Source organism: Jaculus jaculus, chromosome 11, assembly GCF_020740685.1.
Source record: "Jaculus jaculus isolate mJacJac1 chromosome 11, mJacJac1.mat.Y.cur, whole genome shotgun sequence".
Lineage (NCBI taxonomy): Eukaryota > Metazoa > Chordata > Mammalia > Rodentia > Dipodidae > Jaculus > Jaculus jaculus.
The window spans coordinates 99,539,107-99,557,807 of NC_059112.1; the positions used below are offsets into that span (position 1 = coordinate 99,539,107).

General features: G+C 43.1%; 1 protein-coding gene across 1 annotated transcript in view; it reads right to left on the reverse strand.

Annotated features, from left to right (window-relative positions):
• Positions 1-271: 271 nt before the first annotated feature.
• Positions 272-18,701, reverse strand: part of Rrn3 (RRN3 homolog, RNA polymerase I transcription factor) — a 32,512-nt gene continuing 14,082 nt past the window's right edge. Inside the window, exons 10-18 of the mRNA XM_045130110.1 lie at positions 18,329-18,421; positions 16,813-16,951; positions 13,651-13,781; positions 11,264-11,394; positions 9,588-9,772; positions 5,760-5,868; positions 3,941-4,093; positions 3,192-3,279; positions 272-1,957 (exon numbers count right to left, since the gene is read on the reverse strand). Coding sequence (XP_044986045.1) covers positions 1,775-1,957; positions 3,192-3,279; positions 3,941-4,093; positions 5,760-5,868; positions 9,588-9,772; positions 11,264-11,394; positions 13,651-13,781; positions 16,813-16,951; positions 18,329-18,421 — 1,212 coding nt within the window. The 3' untranslated portion in view covers positions 272-1,774. The remainder of the gene's footprint in view (positions 1,958-3,191; positions 3,280-3,940; positions 4,094-5,759; positions 5,869-9,587; positions 9,773-11,263; positions 11,395-13,650; positions 13,782-16,812; positions 16,952-18,328; positions 18,422-18,701) is intronic.

Sequence of the window (18,701 nt, forward strand, 5' to 3'; positions counted from 1 at the left end):
GCGGGAATATAATCTTTTATCAAGATAGGGTCTCACTCTAGTCCAGGCTGGCTGAAACAGCAATCCTACTACCTCTGCCTTTGGAGTGCTGGGATTAAGGGGATGCACTACCGTGTCCTGCTGCAATGTAACATTCTTTGCTGTCGTCACTCCCTGCCCTGTCTTTCTGGACAGTCCCAACCACACTGGCAAGGATGCCTACCTTTTAATAGTGAGGGTTCAGCAGAAGCTGCCCAATGCAGACACCGGGCACAAAAAGCAAACCAACAAATCAAAAGAAACCGGCATGGTACGTCTTTATTAGTCAAAGGCCCCTGAGCTGCACAAGAAGAAAGCCTCAGATGAGCCAGGGCATTGTTCTATTTTCACAATGGATTTTCTTCTCAAACCCCTTTGAAATTAAACAGGTGTGTTTGTAATAATCATGTCCTACATGGTAACTACTTCCCATAATGCTCTATGAATGTGATTCCTTTTACTCAATATTCAACTGCATCTTCTTGCCAGCAGTTTAAAAAGAGGTTCCTAAGTGACTTTCTAACAAGACAGCAAAAGAAAAATCAATATCTAAAACTCTTAGAAACAATAAAAATTTCTTTTTACCAAAAAGGTATTTACAGATAAATTCAAATTCTACATTCACCATCAATGTAATTACATGAGATCATACAAAGCCCTAGGAAAGAGGAAATATTACAAAATATTTGTGATCAAGAAAATATCACTTGCCTTTAAATAAATATAAGTGGCAGAAAAATAAATAGACTTAAGGATGCTCATTCTCACAAGTTCTGAGTACGCTCACAAGGAAGGGAAGACAGGTGAGCTCTTCCAAATGAATGGCGGTACTAGCACGCCTGTCACCGAGCTAGAAGGTCTAGTTAGTAAAACTAGAGAGGCTTGCCAAACGAGTTCCTCAGACAAAATCCATGATGTGCACAGCTGAGAGGTGGAGTGTGCAGAAGTAACGCAGGTCTGTCACTGCCAAACCCATTCAAGCAGTTGACGCCAAAAAGTCTTCCTGTGTGCTCAAAGTGATTTTCAACATAACCAACTAATGTTGGCCAAAATGACCTCAAGGTCACTGCTGCCAGTTGACAGGATGCTCAAGTCCAAAGGTTGAAGGCTGAAGTACTCACTTGTTCTAAGAAGTCCAGACAACATGGTTGCTTTCACGTGGACCTTTGTGCTGCTCTCATGTCTGATTCTATTTCCCTGGATCCTCTAAGTTGCAGGTCTGTGGGTCTCTAAAGTCCCCCACCTTCTCCTTCAGTCAAGCCAGCCCACACTCAGCACCAGCCCTGATCTGGCACCCCCTGCTTCCCCTCACCTTCTCCTCACAGTACAATCACAGCAGAAATGAAACAATGCAGCTAAAGTAAACATCCAGCAGAAGTCTTTTTGCATGGAAGATTAATTGGGAGGGTCCAATGCCAAAACCAGAACAAACTCCTGTGACTACGGTCCTGACAGAAGCCATCTGTTAAAAGGTTGCTGCACATATCAAATGATACAATAGCTACATCAAGAGGCTGTAGACACAAAAGATGTACACATTAACGTGCAGTCTCCAAGGCTGATCATTAACCCACCATACAATATTGCACATGATATTCAGCTCTTTCCTCATGTTTGTAAGGGAAGCAAACTGAGCAAAAGCAAACTGGTGTCCGGTCTGTAACATGAAAGCATGATGTTTGAGGTACGTCTTATAGCCCAAAGTGATGTCCAGTGGTGTGGTGGGCCCTAAGGGCACAGTGGGAAAAACACCAATTCAATCACAGATCCTGGAGACCACAGGGGACTGGTCTGGCATGTACAACACAGGAGGTGAACCCATGCTACTGGAAGGGCTGCGGAAGTGGGCATCAAAGGAGCTCGGCGTGAGCCCGATCATGCCATCACTCTGGGGCACTTCACCTTTCAAAAAATCATCATCTTCATCTTCCATTGCCACCTGTATGCAGAACAGATGGTCAGTCACAGGAATGGTAGCAAAGCTTGAATACCCTTCTTAGCTGGGCGTGGTGGTGCACGCCTTTCATCCCAGCACTCAGGAAGCAGAGGTAGGAGGATCACCGTGAGTTCAAGGCCACCCTGAGACTACAGAGTGAATTCCAGGTCAGCCTGGGCTAGAGTGAGACCCTACCTCAAAAAAACAAAAACCAAACAAACAAACAACAAAATCAGAATACCATTCTCATCAGGTACAGCAGTACCTGGAGTCCCAACGACTGGGGAGGCTGCTCACTGGAGCCCAGTTCAAACCCACCAGAATGGGAAACTATGAGATACTGCCTCAAAATAAATCAAAAAAATCCTTCAGTCAGAATTGTGCTTTCAGTAAAGATGGAGGTGAAGAAAGCATCTTCCAGAGACGTCCACTGATACTTCTGTGTTTACTATGATCCACTCGCCTAACTGCCATCACAGTGCTATCTAGAGTTTGATTTTCAAACAGATTTTAAGTTCAATGACAGGTAGTATGACATGGCATTCTTCCTCAGTGTTACAGCCATTCAATGATCAAGCTCCCCAGACTCCCCACAAAAAAATGTGAAGAAAACAAATGAGCTTTACAATGATTACTACTAACAGAGGAGCTGTGGCTGGGGATGGAGCTCAATGGCATGAGCTCTGCTTAGTAGGCACAGTCCTGGGAGTGGCATTGCTTACTTCTTGCATTCCAGTTTTCTTGTTTGGTGTTAGCTGTCTCAGCTCCTTAGTATACATACTTAAGAAGCCTCAAATCTTAACCAGGGTAGGGATCGTTTCAAAATAAAGCATCTAAAGTTTTTACTTGGTGACAAAGAAAAAGAAAGTGGTCAAGATTTAAATCAGTTTAACTTTTTTTTTTGAGACAGGGTCTCATTCTGTAATTGTGACAATCCTCCAGCCTCAGTGTTAGGATCACAAGCATAAGCTACCACACCCAGCTTTCTTTTTCCTGGTGCTGTGGACAGAACCCAGGGGCTCCAGCATGCCAGGCAGGTGTCCCACCATGAGCTGTACCCCAGCCAGTACAGCTCAGTTTCAATGAACTATCACTTCACAAAGTCATCTGGTCATCAACAACAAAACCATTTTTAATGGCTCAAGGGCTGCTGTCAAGGCAGAGTGCATGAAGTGTGATGTTGCTGTTTACACTGAACTGGGGCCAGGAGCAGAGGAGACTATCATCAAAAATTTACCTTTTTCATGGGTTTCTTAAACTCCTGCAACTCTTCAGCACTCATGTCTTCCCATATCTGATAAATGGGATTAATGAATTCCTTTGACCTGTCAACAAGAACCACATTCCAAAGTCAAGTTGAATACACAAGCCAAGGTCAAACTTGCTCTTGTCTCAGAAGTCCTGGTTCCCAGAACGGAAAGGTGAAGACTACAACCTACACACCTCTGCATCCTGCTTGATGCATGCGTATCCTCTCACACTTAAGACTTTACTGCACCCACCGCTGCTGGCCCAGATAGTGACAGAGGAGTTACAGTACACTCACAAGGAAACTTAACATTCTAGGGCTGGAGAGATGGCTTAGCAGTTAAGGCACGTGCCTGTGAAGCCTAAGGACCAACGTTCAATTCCCCAATGCCCATGTTAAGCCAGATGTACAAAGGGGCACATGTATCTGGAGTTCATTTGCAGTGTCTACAGGCCCTGGCACACCCATTCTTTCTCCTTTCAAGTAAATAAAAATAAGAAGGCCTGTGGGCTCCTACTGAGGAAAGACCACCACCCCTGATATACCTAAGATTCATGAAAACCCTTGAGACAGTCTGGGGCTTTGTGACACATGTGCAAGGTGCCAACGTGACTAACTGCAACGAAGATCACATGCAACAAAGCAAAGCTTCAGCTCAGCCTCGCAAAGAGCAAACTTGTACCACAATTGAACGCACCACTGCACCATTAACAAAGGGACGGCGTGAGAGGCCCTACCTTTTAAGCACACAAGGATCAAAAGGGAAGAAGGTATCCAGTGGGTTGGTGCAGGTCTGCACGGAGTCCCCACCAGCCGTGTTTCTTATAACCGGAAGCATCTGCCGATTGTTCTTCTCAATGATGGTGTAGCAGAAGACTAGCTGGTACTTACTGTGGGACACCAACAGAGGGAGTTAGTTCACAGGGAGTCCCCACGCTAGAAGTACTCTAGAATGGAGATGACTCTGACAATGTTACAAGGGCAATGACCGAGACACTGCTGGATATAACAAGTGTGAGAAAAAGATAAAAACAAAAGGAAGTAAACGATCATCAATTATAGTATGAAACCAGGACAGCCCAACAAGTTTGCTCCCAGTGCACATAAGTTACATTAAGTGTTTACCTTTTCTGCTTCCAAGAGAAAGAGAATTGGTTAAAAGGGGGGGGAGGGTGCTGGAGAGATGGCTCGTGGTTAAGGTGCTTGCCTGCAAAGCCTAAGGACACAGGCTCAATTTCCCATTACCCATGTAGCGCGCCAGATGCCCAAGGTGACACATGTGTCTGGAGTCTGTTTGCAGTGGTAGAGGCCCTGGTGCACCCTTCTCTAGCTATCTTTCTCTCTAACTTTTCTCTGCTTGCAAATAAACAAACCATCAGGCTTGAGGTAATATAGTCCCTTCCTAAGCCAGTCTCCTAATGTGGGTGCTTAGCACCCACCCAGTTTACTTCTACTACTGTAACAACCACTGCTCCTCCTACTTCAGGTATACAGGCTTGGTAGTTTGAACATGTCTTCCAGAGTCAGATACTCATTAGAGCTTATAATTTGGAGCTGGGTGTAGTTGCACACACCTTTAATCCCAGTATCTAGGAAGCAGAGGATTGCCATACGCTCAAGGTCACCCTGACACTGCATACTGAATTCCAGGCCAGCCTGCACTAGAGCAAGATCCCACCTTGAAAAACTAAAAACGAATGAATAAAATAAAAATAAAAACATTTATAAAAGCTTGTAATTTAGGTCTCCAGCCTCCTGGCTGGAGGAGGTGTCACTGGGGAGTGGACCCTGGGGTCCAGCCATAAGGTATGTTTGGGGATGGATCTGATTTCCAGCCCAAAGGTATTCAGTGAGGTATGAGCTCTAGGGCCCTGTCCATTTGTTTTTATTGTTTGTTGGCTGGTAATGGTTTTTCTCTCTGCTTCTTTCCCCACTGATGGAACTTTCATTCTGGATCTGTAAGCCTGGAAATAACCCCTTCCTCACTCCTGAGCTGTGCCTGGTTTGGATGTTCATTCCAGCAACACAGAGCTGTGTACCACAGTAGGTATCACCATAAGTATCTTTGGTTTATACCTCTCATGTTACTAAATGCCTATTAAGTATTTCAAAGCATCTACACATCTTTGGGAAAAAAAAAAAAAAAACTTAATAGTAGGGGCTGGATAGATAGCTCAGCAATTAAGGCACCGGCCTGCAGAGCCTAAGGACCCAAATTTGACTCCCCAGTACCCACTTAAAGCCAGATTCACAAAGTGGTGTATGCATCTGGAGTCTGTTTACAATGGCTAGAGGCCCTGGCATATCCATTCTGTCTGTTACACTCTCTCTCAGCTTGCAAATAAATAAAATTCAATAAATACTTTTAAAAAACACCAGCACATAAAAACAAAAGCTGCAGAGCATGATTCCTACAAGAAGCAGGTTATTATTAGCTTTGCACGTTTCAATCTTCTCAAGTTTGATGACATTTACAGCCCCAGCCCCAGTGCAAATACACACTTACTCATGGTGTCTTGGTGCAATAAGCACATATATATCCTCTGAGTTACTTACTTTGTGATAGCAGCAAAAAAATTAACCACGGACGGCAGGCAAATCTTCAGTGGGTTTAGCTGGCTCATTATTATACGCTCAAAATTGAGACTCTGGAGATACCTCAAACCTTTAAAACAGAAGATATTTCAAAAGGTACAAATAAAACTTTTGAAAAAGTCTTAGCTTCAAAATCACAAATTATCACTTTTATAAAAAGCAATTGATGGCTCAGCAGTTAAAGACACTTGCTTGTAAAATCTCCTGGACTCAAGTTCAATTCCCCAGTGACCCACGTAAAGCTGGATGGGTGTTTGTTAGTAGCAGAGAGACACCTTGGCATTATGTGTACACACACATACTCACAATAACAATGTAAGAGTTCAGTGGAAAAGTATGTGTTTAGGATGAACAAAGCTAAGGGTATGATTCCAGCATCAAAAATAACTAGGAAGATGGCTCAGTGGCTAAAGATGCTTGCTTGCAAAGCTTACTCGCCTGGGGTCAAATATTTAAAATATTTAGATTTTAAATATTTAAAAGTAAAAAATTTTAGCTGGGCATGGTGGTGTACACCTTTAATCCCAGCACTTGGGAGGTCTCAGGTAGGAGGATCACCTTGAGTTCAAGGCTACCCTGAGACTAGATTGTGAATTCCAGGTCAGCCTGGGCTATAGTGAGAATTGACTTCAATACCCCCCCCCCAAAAATATATGTGTGTGTGTGTGTGTGTGTGTGATTAAAATTTTTAATTTTAAGCAAATTTATTTATTTGAGAGAGAAACAGAAAGTATAGGCACACCAGGGCCTCCTGCCAATGCAAACAAATTCCATATGCATGTGCTACTTTGTGCATCTGGCTTTATGTGGGCACTGGGGAAATCAAACCCAGGCTGTCAGGGCTTTGCAAGCACCTTAACCACCCAGCCATCTCTCCAGCTCCTACAGAACAGTTTTTATTTTCTCTCTCTTGGCTCAGGGGATCATACCTAGGGCCTTGTGCATGCTAGGCTAATGCTTTAAAGCTAAGCCAAGTTCCCAGATGAAAAATAAAATTTCAAGATACATGCAGAAATGCTTGCAATCAAAGTTCCTGTAGATAGCCACTCTGCACCTTCTCAAGATCCTGGCATCACTAGACTCACTGAATCCACTGATGTAAGTTGGTTTTCCTTTTCTTTTTTTTTTTGGGGGGGGCAGGGTTCCAAGGTAGGGTCTTATTCTAGTTCAGGCTGTCCTGGAATTTACTATGAAATCTAAGGCTGGCCTCAAACTCAGTGATCTTCCTACCTCTGCTTCCCAAGTGCCTATATTAAAGGTGTGCCCAAACCTGGCCTTAAAAATAAATCATGTCTTCTTTTAGTAAGCTCAGCATATGCTGAGTTGGTACCGAAAGGGAAAAGGACCATGGAATTTGACTATAGCTAAAATCCACACAGACAACAACAAATTCATTTCAACTTGCACATCTCAATCAATAGTGAAGTTGAGCAACATTTCCAGTTAAAATTAATTAAAAATAAAATAAATAAATAAGATTTTCATCCTCTCTTATAATAAGCTGGGCATAGTAGAACACACTTGTAATCTCAGCTACTATGGAGGTTCAGGAAGGAGGACCACAAATTGAGGCCACATTGGACATCAGAGTGTGAGACCTAACCCAAACAAACAACTCTTACAATAATGTTGCAGTCAGCTTCACATTGCTGGGACAAACGTCCTACCAAAATCAGCTTACTGGATGAAAGAATTTACTTTAAGCATACAAAATTCCAAGAGAACACCATCAGTAGCAGAAGCTGGCTCACTTTTTACAGATCCAAGAAGATAAATACTATTAACAGCCACCATCACCAAAAGGCATAAAATGCCAGAGCTCCAAGCAGCCCTCCACACACCACCCCCTAGAGCAAGGTTCTACCTGGTAGGGGCTCAAATTGGAATCTCAAGTTTAATAAAACAACTTGAGTCTATGGGACTCTGCATACATTCAAATTAAAACATTCAAACTACTACAAATGAAAAAATATAGACACTTGGTAAGAAGCAAACAGGCCAACTTAATGTTTATTTTCCTATAAACCTGGTACATATGTCAAGTTTAAAATTATATAAACAAGAGCTGGAGAGATGGCTCGGTGGTTTAAGGCACTTGTTTGCAGGAGTTCCATTCCCTAATACCAACATGTTTCTGGAGTGCATTTGAAGCAGCCAAGTGGCCCTGGCATGCCTATACCCTATCTGTTTCTGTATCTCTCTCAAATAAAAAATAAACCAAACATGATGACACATGTGGGTTTTTTTTCTTTTTTTTTTTTTTTTTTTTGGTTTTTCAAGCAACAGTCTCACTAGCTCAGGCTGACCTGGAATTCACTATGCAGTTTCAGGGTGGCCTCAAACTCACTGCGATCCTCCTACCTCTGCCTCCCGAGTGCTGGGATTAAAGGTGTGTGCAGCCACGCCCGGCATGGCACATGCTTTTAATCCCAGCGCTCAGGAGGCAGAAGTAGGAAAATCACCACAAGTTTGAGGTCGGCCTGAGAATACAGAGTGTAACACAACACATGCAAAATTTGGGTTTGCACAATAGTTTTCATGCAAGTGTCAGGATGGTTTTAGGTGTCATAACAAGGGGCAGGGAAGGGGCTAGGGAAGGGAGATGAGGGTACTAATACTACTGAATCTACAATACTCCCTGGCCCATGAGGGATTATCCATAAAAAAATAAAAATTCAACAGAGCCGCAGTATAATAGAGAGGCTATTTTTTTAAAAGAAACAGCTATGAAACATTAGTACCTGAATTGATTTCACTACCTAGTTTGTGAGACACCTCAAACTAAAAACAAATGAACCAAAAAAAAATAGAAAAAAAAGGCCGGGCATGGCGGTACATGCCTTTAATCCCAGCACTCAAGAGGCAGAGGTAGGAGGATTGCCGTGAGTTCATGGTCACCCAGAGAATAGAGTGAATTCCAGGTCAGCCTGGATGAGAGTGAGACCCTACCTCAAAAAACCAAAAACACACAAAAAACAAAATAAGCAAACATGACTTTGCTACTTTGGCCTGGTACAACACTAGTGGGTTACTCCCAACTTTTAGCTTAGTCTCTAGTTCGGAACCTGCCCAAAACCACAGCAAAGGCCTCCTTGTGCCTTGGATCCTGCTCAAGAGGGTAGGCTGATCTTCACTGGCTGTGACAAGGACAGGCAGAGCTCATACACACCTTTGCAAGCCCTCTGATTTATCTCTTAATGAGGTTCTCAACCAAAAATGAATCAATAATTACAGAGGAGGTTTTACAAGTTCTCTAGAGGCTGCTGAGCTGTTTCAAATTCTTGTCAAAGTGCAAGCACAGGAGTGGTATGTCTACAGTTTGTATCAAGATCCTTTTTTGTTTGTTTGTTTGGTTTGGTTTGGTTTTTCAAGGTAGTGTCTCACTCTAAGCCCAGGCTGACCTGGAATTCACTATGTAGTCTCAGGGTGGCCTTGAACTCACAGCAATCCTCCTACCTATGCCTCCTGAGTGCTGGAATTAAAATGTGTCACCACGCCCAGCCCAAGTTGATGCTTTTTAATATTTTAGGTATTTTATTATTTGAGAGACAGAGGCAGATGGAGAGAGAATGGGTGCATCCGGACCTCCAGCCAGCCACTGCAAACAAACACCAGACATATACGCCACCTTGTGCATCTGGCTTACATGGGTCCTTAGGCTTCTCAGGCAAGTGCCTTAATCACTAAGCCATCCCTCCAGCCCACTTGTAGTAAAATCTTAACAAAGAATCTACATTCTAAAGGGTAAAAAGTTCATTAAAAATGTAGCTTTAATTCTACACTACTGACCTTCCTTCAGGTTTCCACTTAAAAGCTGCTTGTGTCTAAAAACAAAAGTGTAGAACACAGCTTGGCAGGCTGAATAAAACGGTCCATGGAGAGCAACATCACAAAAAGCCTTCGTTCCTGAATCTTGGTTGTTGAGGTACATGTGCAGCCAGTTAACCAGAAGATCGAGGCATGACTTTACTGTGCTAGAGAAAGAAGTTCAAGTCAGCGTCACTGGCCTTAGGAGAAAGGTAGAGTGATGCAGTAACACACCACGAAAAGCTCATAGGCTTCTTTAAATCCTACCCATGGGCTGGGGGTGTAGCTCAGTGGTAGAGCAGCTGCCTAACATGTACAAGTTCCTGGGTTCCATCTCTAGCACCAGGAAAAAAAAAAAAAATATATATATATATATATGTATTATATATATATATATATATATAATATATCCATAGGCAGAAAAAGGAGGAGGAAAAGCCAGGTGGTGGGAAATCAACCTTCCAACTAAGCAGAATAGCACCTACCTTCTTAGGGGCAACAGACTGGCCCTAACAACAGATGTTATGTACCAGGAATGGCAGTCCAGGCCTGGAGTCCCACCACTTGGAAGGCTAAAGCACAAGGATTGGGAATTCTGAGGCAACCCTAGGCCTTGTCTCAAAACAATACAAAGCAAAACAAGAAAAAACCTAAAGGGATGGAGCACAGTATCTCCTCAACTCAGAAGCTTTGCGGACAGGTTCCCAGTCTGACAGCAACAAGGTAAAGACAAGGGCTCCTTTCCCATGCATTCAACCACTGAAGCACACAGTTTATTGGGAGTGGGTTTGCAATAGCATCTCGGCCCAAAGCCAGAAGAAACTGGCCTCCTAGGAACAGCTCTATTACCTTTAGGTTCCAGAGCGGAACTGGAGCCAGGGCCTTACACATGGTAAGCACATGCTTTACCACTGAGCTCCACCCACCCTTTCATATTACCTTTAAAAAGGTTTTTCTTCAGCTCAAACAGACAACTGATTCGGAATGCAAATGAAAAACCACAAACCTATAAAAAGAATCAAAACAGTATACAATACTGTATGCTAGCCAAAGACAAATGGATTTTCTTGTTCAAGCGCCCCACAGAACAGATGACAAAAGCCATCTGTGGTGGTTTGAATTAGGTGTCCCCACAAACTTTTGTTGAATGCCTGGTTCCCAGCTGATGGCAACTGGGGAAGTGGAGCCTTGCTAGAGGAGATGTCATGTTGGGGGAGGCTTATGGGTGTTAGAGCCAGCTCCCCATTGTCAAAGTCTGGCTCACTCTCCTGCTGCTGTTGTCCATGTGATGTTGGCAGGAGGTGAGGTTTAGCCTCAGCTCTACCATCTTTTCAGTCATCATGAAGCTTCCCTTCCACTCCACACCGTAAGTAAAAAAGAAACCGTTTCCTCCCACAGCTGCTTCTGGTCCAGTGCTGTGGCCCAGCGATGAGAAGTTAACTATAAAAACCTTCCTTCCATGTGATGTTTTATAGCAAAAACAGTAGATACTGTACTCTACAACTGCTTCCTAGAAGCAAAAATCTTGCAATGTGGGGAACATATATTTTTCTTTACTTCAAAGGTAAGACCAAAATAATAAGACATTACTTTGAGACAATGCTGTAATTTTTTCAAAGCAAGATATTAACAAGCACTTAAGAAATTAAGTTACTTACATAAGAGGAATAAATTTAGCTCTTGCCAAAAAGCTCCCAATATAATTTCCAGCAGCTTGTCTGATGATGGCAGGATTATTTGGATCCTGCAATTTTTTCCAAAGGTGTTCCAAAAATGCTTCTGCAAAACCCTATAAAAAGAGAAGATGTCTTTAATCTTAGTACTCGGGAGGCAGAGGTAGGAGGATCGCCAAGAATTCAAGGCCACCCTGAGACTAGAGTGAATTTCAGGTCAGCCTGAACTAGAGTGAAACCCTACCTTGAAAAACAAAAAAAAAAAAAAAAAGAAAGAAAGAAAGAGAGAAAGGTGGTGTTGGCTTATCTCTTTGGCACTGGCTGTTCTGGCTACCAGAACCCCAAGCTGGCCTCACATTACTTAGTAGTGAACAGAGATCCTTACTCTTTCAACAACCACTGTGAGGTGACACTACTCGAAGTCCCAGGCACTAAACAACCCATGGGAATCAATGCTAATGCAGGGGAATGATGTAAGTTCAAGAGTTTGGTGCAAAGCTTGCAAAGACCTCACCTCAGAGACTGGAGAGATGCTCAGTGCTTGCAAAGCCTGACAGCCCATGTTCCATTCCTCAGAACCCATATAAAACCAGGTGCAAAGTGGTATATTTAGCTGGTGTTGGTCTGCAGTGCCAAGAGGCCATGGAAAACCCAATATCCATCTCTCTCTCTCTTCACATATAAAAAGGATTTTAAAAAATCCTCCTCTCTGCTGGGTGTGGTGGCACATGCCTTTAATCCCAGCACTGGGGAGGCAGAGGTAGGAGGATCACTGTGAGTTGGAGGCCACCCTGAGACTACATAGTGAATTCCAGGTCAGACTGGACCAGAGTGAGACCCTACCTCGGGGAAAAAAAAAAAATCCTCATCTCAAAAGCAAACCAATTTTCAAAAGCCCAAAGACATAAGTTCAGTAGGTAATGATGGATTTATAACCTGAATACCAAAATCCTCGTTAAGCATTCTGATACAGAGCCAAATTTGAACCAGTGATCACCCATACCCCGCAGAATTCAGTTTCTTCTGTGTGCACCCAGACCTTTGGGAGACACAGAAGTAAGGACCAGGGCTGGAGAGATGGCTTAGTGGTTAAGCGCTTGCCTGTGAAACCTAAGGACCCCGGTTCGAGGCTTGATTCTCCAGGACTCACAAGGGGTGCACGTGTCTGGAGGACTTTTGCAGTGGCTAGAGGCCCTGGCACACCCATTCTCTATCTATCGTCCTCTTTCTCTGTCGCTCTCTAATAAATTTAAAAAAAAAAAAAAAAGAAGAAGAAGTAGTAAGGACCAAGTACTAATCATAGGAAAAAGAGACTGGCTAAGCTTGGCAAAGAGCACAGCTTCTCCCAAAGAGATCTTTACTAAAGCTAGGAACTCAAGCTTGGGCAGAGTTTAGCCTTCTTACTCATGGCTGACATTCTCCACAGTTTTAGGCAGCTACAAAAATAGTTGCAAAGAAGAACATTCATGGTTTTGTTATTCCAAAAATAGAAGCCAAAACCTGAATTTTGTAATTCTGGATTAGTTTGGCTGAGACTTAATACTATGAAATACTGTGAAAATAGATAAAACAAACATTCAAGGATCTGGGAATAGCTCAACTGGCTGTCTTGTAAGCATGAAGCCCAGGGTTCAATCACAAGCACCACCAAAGGGGAAAAAAAAAATTCCACGAAACATTAATACAAAGTATTGAACTGAAAGGGAAGGGCGCCACCTAGAAGCCATAGACAGAATAACATATTCAGAGCTCCCAATGACTGCCAATCTGCATGTTGAAATAAACTGTCATTCTATTTGTGGCACTAGTAAAAAGAGCTCCAAACAAGAACTACCTCATGGTGGGCATGGTAGTGCACTCCTGGAAGATCACTGTGAGTTTGAGGCCACTATGAAACCCTACCTCATAGTCAACAGGGTTTGTTTTTTTTTTTAATATATTTAATTTATTTATTTGATAGAAAGAGGCAGAGAGAGAAGGACAGAACGGGCGTACCAGGACCTCCAGCCACTGAAACTCCAGATGCATGCGACCCCTTGTACCTCTGGTTTATGTGGGTCCTGGAGAATCAAACCAGGATCCTTTGGCCTAGCAGGCAAACACCTTAATCGCTAAGCCATCTCTTTTCCCATGATCAACAGTTTTTTGTTGTTGTTGTTGTTTTTGTTTTTCGAGGTAGGGTCTCACTCTAGCTCAGGCTGACATGGAATCCACTATGTAGTCTCAGGGTGGCCTTGAACTCATGGTGATCCTACCTCTGCCACCCTAATGCTGGGATTAAAAGCGTGCGCCACCACGGCTGGCTGATCAGCAGTTTTTAAGGGCAAATCTGACGACAAGAAGACAGCAATGACAATGTAATTTGTGCTTACCAATTTGAAGCTGCAGAGGTAAAACATGAAAAACTGGACGTGGCAGGAGGCATGAGTGGGCAGCAGCAGTTTGTCAAAGATGGCTATCAGATCGCGGTATAAATCCTTGGTCTTGCTGTTCTCAATCTTACCTAGACAGGAAAACCTGACACTTCAGTTTCATGGAGACATGATTTTAGACAAACATTATACCATTAAGAAGCAGCATTGGGACTGGAGAGATGCAGTGGTTAAAGGCATTTGTAAAGCCTGATAGCCCAGGGTTCAACTGCTCAGTACCCATGTAAATCCATACAAAGTAATGCACACATCTAGTTTGTTTGCAGTGGCAGGAGACCCATACTTATTTTCTCTCCCCATATCTTTCTCAAACAAATTAAAGTAATAAAAAATTAAAAAAGAAAAAGCAAGCAAGCATGTTGGAGGGACCGGGTAGATAGCTAGGAGGATATGAGTGCCTACTATGCCAGCATGACCTGAGTTTGAGTCTTTCTCTGTCAAATAAATAAATAATTTTTTTTAAGTGGAGCATAGCCATAGCCATACAAACCTGTAACCCCTTGCAATGACAGGAGTGGAGACAGAATTATCAGGGCTCACTGACCAGTTTAAAAATGACTCCAGGTTCAATGAGAGACTATCTCAGGGAAACAGCAGAAGATAAAGGACACCCTTCCATCTATACATGCATGGGCACATATCACACACATATCAAAAAAGTACCCTAGGCAGGTAGGTACGTAGGTAGAACCGGCATGATGCCAGGGCTGTGTGCAGTGGGATGACACAGAGCTGGCCTCACATTCGGAGCTTCAGCACCACACAAAATGAAGTAGAACCCATCAAGCTCTGACTACAGGCTTTCATGTTAAAGCACAATCACCCAAGGGAGCACACAGGAACCCATAAAAATGAACTTCTGGGCTACAGAGATAGCTCACTGGTTAAAGACACTTGCTTGCAAAGCCTACCAGCCTATGTCTGATTTCCTAATACCCAAGTAATGCCACATGTACAAATGATACATGCATCTGGAGTTTGTGTGCAATGGCAAGAAGCCCTGGCCTGCACATCCTCTCTCCCACTCTGTTCCTCTCTGCTCACAAATAAAATAAATAAATAAAAATATTAGCAGTTCCAGCACTTGGGAGGCAGAGGTAGGTGGATCACTGTGAGCCCAAGACTACCCTGAGACTACATAGTGAATTCCATGTCATCCTGGGCTAAAGTAAAACCCTACCTAGAAAAACCAAAAATAAAAAAAAAGAACCAAAAACATTAGCAGTTAAGGCACGTGCCTGTGAAGCCTAAGGACCCCTGTTCGATTATCCAGGTGCCATGTAAGCCAGATGTATATGGCAGCACATGCATCTGGAGTTTGTTTGCAGTGGCTAGAGGCCCTGGCACACCCATTCTCACTGATTCTCTCTCTCCTTCTCTCTGCCTCTAATAAATAAACAAATAAATAAATAAAATCTTAAAAAAAAAAAAAAAAAAAGAACTTGAGCCAGGTGTGGTGGTACAAGCCTTTAATCCCAGCATTTGGGAGGCAGAGGTAGGAGGATCACCTAGAGTTAAGGCCACCCTGAGACTACATAGTGGATTCCAGGTCAGCCTGGGCTAGAGTGAGACCCTACCCACAAAAAAAAAAAAAAGCTGGGCGTGGTAGCACACACCTTTAATCCCAGCACTTGGGAGGCAGAGGTAGGAGGATCGCAGTGAGTTTGAGGCCACCCTGAGAATGCAGAGTGAATTACAGGTCAGCCTGAGCTAGAGTGAGATCCTACCTTGAAAAAAAAAAAACCCCAAAAATAAAACCAAAAAAGAAAGAACTTGTGCTAGAGATGACTTACTGATTAAGGTGCTTGCCTGAGAAGCCTAAGGACACAGGTTCAGTACCCAGTACCCACATAGGCCAGATGCACAAAATAGAACACATGCATCTTGAGTTCATTTGTAGTGGCTAGAGACCCTGGCATGCCCACTCTCTCTGCCTCTATCTGTCGATCTCTCAAATAAATAATTTTTATTTTTGAAAATGAACTTCACTTTTTCTTGTTGAAACTAGTTCTCATGATACCAAGCTGACACTGAACTCAATTATGTAGCCAAGGATGACCCTGAACTACTGATCCTCCTGGGATTACAAGCATGAAGCACCATGCCCAGCTTTCCAAGTCCTGCTATGCTGAGTAACTAAACTCATTCCTAAATCATAGGAAAATATATGGATGCAGTTCTGTTTTCTTGTGCAGTGCCCATGCTGTTATATTTTTTTAAATTTTGTTCATTTTTATTTATTTATTTGAGAGTGACAGAGAGAGAAAGAGGCAGATAGGGAGAGAGAGACAATGGGCGTGCCAGGGCTTCCAGCCACTGCAAACAAACTCCAGACACGTTCACCCCCTTGTGCATCTGGCTAACATGGGTCCTGGAGAATTGAGCTTTGAACCGGGGTCTTAGGCTTCACAGGCAAGCGCTTAACCGCTAAGCCATCTCTCCAGCCCATCCACGCTGTTTTCTGAGAATAGAAAACACACTGGCTTGCTCAGAACAGTCACAACAGCGGGCACAATGGTGGCTCCCAGCAAAGACCTCTAAAGTCACTACGTAACACCAGGTGCAATCCTGAGATCCCTAGTACTTTAATGTCACGTGCAACTCAAATGTAACTGGATCCCTTCTAAAGCTGACCAAACTCCATCTATTTCTTATCCTTTAATACAATGGTGAAAAGATCACAGGCTCTAAAGGTAAATTATGAATCCCATTCTCTTCTCTTTCAAGCTTTCTGACTGTGGCAATTAAGTTGATCTATCTCTTTAAAACCTTTCTCTCAAACTCAGGAAACTACTGACTATGACATTACTATTAAAATCATGAGCCAGGAGGATCACCGTAAAGTTTGAGGCCATCCTGAGACTACATAGTGAGTTCCAGGTCAGCCTGGGCTAGAGTGAGACCCTAACTCAGGAAAAAAAAAAAATTTCATCTGCCACACATGGTGGCACACATCTTTAATCCCAGCACTCAGGAGGCAGAGGTAGGACTGGTGTGAGTTCAAGGACAGCCTGAGACTACACTGTGAGTTCCAGGACAGCCTGGACTACACTGAGATACCACCTCAAAAATAAATAAGTAAATATCATCATAGGTTCTTACCATCTACATAGCAGGTATCTTTAATGTAGGATAAAAGCAAGGAAAGGAGGATGTCCAGACGTTCAGCTACAGGGTGGACCATCTGACCAGTCTGCTCAGGATTGGCCTTTGTTTCTCGTTCAGTTTCTTCATCCTCATCCTTTAAAGTAAAAATCGATAACTAAACAACTCAATAAGGAGCTGAGGCTGTGGCTCAGTTGGCAAAGTGCTTGCCTAGATTCCACATAAAACTAGGCAGGGTAGGGCATGCCGTAATCATAGCACTTGCAATGTGGAGGCAGGAAGCTCAGACATCTAAGTCATCCTCTGCTATACACTGACTTTAAGGAAATACTTGTTAAAGTACTTTCACAGGTAAACACAAGTGATTGGTTCCTCTCAAAGACAAGAAAGAAAGTACAGACTTACAAAGTTTAAAATAAGCACCAATTTATGGTTTTCTTCTTTTCTCTTTTGCATTTTGAGCATATATCCCACCACTGAGCTATATGTATGTATCTGTTAGCTCTGATTCCCATTATGTAAACCCAGAGAGAACTGGCCACACCAACATCAGGTCTCCTCGTCCCTGCCCTGGTGGCCCACTGAGGCTGGCATTGCTGGTACTATTGCCTTTTTCCAGATCATGTCATCTATCTCAAAGCTGCTGTGCTGCCTGCAAAAAAACTCATAGCTGTCCCCTTTCTGCAGTCACAACTGACCCTTCAAAACCAATGTCAAGGGCTGAAAAGAGGCCATGTCCCTGGCTAAGTTGGAACCAAGCTAAGACTACTTCCTACCACTCGAGAGAGGCCAGGCTCCAGATTAGTGTCTTCTTCACCCTTCCTGTTCCTGGGAGGTTGGTCTCTCCTTCAACTTAACCCTATATCAGAAACCACCCTAAGGCGGGCGTGGTGGTGCACACCTTTAATCCCAGCGCTCGGGAGGCAGAGATAGGAGGATCACCATGAGTTCGAGGCCACCCTGAGACTACATAGTAAATTCCAGGTCAGCCTGGACTAGAGTGAGACCTTGCCTTGAAAAACCAAAAAAAAAAAAAAGAAAAGAAAAGAAACCACCCTAGCTACAGAATTATACTTTAAATGATATAACTGGTAAAACAAAGAAACTAAACTGGCAAACCTTTCTATTCCTTCACTGACATGTAGCTTACAGAAACATTCCCAGTTTGCTAAACTAATAGTTTTGACTTAAACCCTTAAAATTAGTGAGAAACCATTAGCTGGCACTTCCCATGTTCTAAGGTGATGAACATTTAACGTGTGCTTTCATTAAAAGGAAGGATGAAAAACAAATACATAAAATAAAAAGATGCTGGGGCTGGAGAGATGGCTTAGTGATTACAGTGCTTGTGTGCAAAGCCAAAGGACACGGGTTTAATTCCCAAGTATCCACATAAGCCAGATGTACACGATGTCTCATGCGTCTGGAGTTGGTTTGCAGTGGCTGGAGGCCCTGGCATGCCCTTTCTTTTTCTCTCTCTCAAATAATAAAAAAATAAATAAATAATGCTTACCATATTAAACAACCCCTCTGTGGAATCCGACCCACCACAACTCTGAGCTGCTGACTCCTCAGCATCTTCAATATCCTGCCGGGACACGTTCACCTGTATCATTACAAACAATAAAGAACAGCATTTAAGGGCTGGAGGGATCACTTAAGAGGTTAAGGTGTTTGCCTGCGAAGCCAAAAAGACCCAGGTTCAATTCCCCAGGACCCACATTAGCCAGATGCACAAAGAGGCACATATGTCTGGAGTTTGTGTGCAGTGACTGGAAGCCCTTGAGTGCCCATTCTCTCTCCCCCTCTCCCTCTTTCTCTGTCAAATAAGAAAAATATTTTTTAAAAAAGGATAGCATTTAAATATAAATATTTAGGGCCTGGAA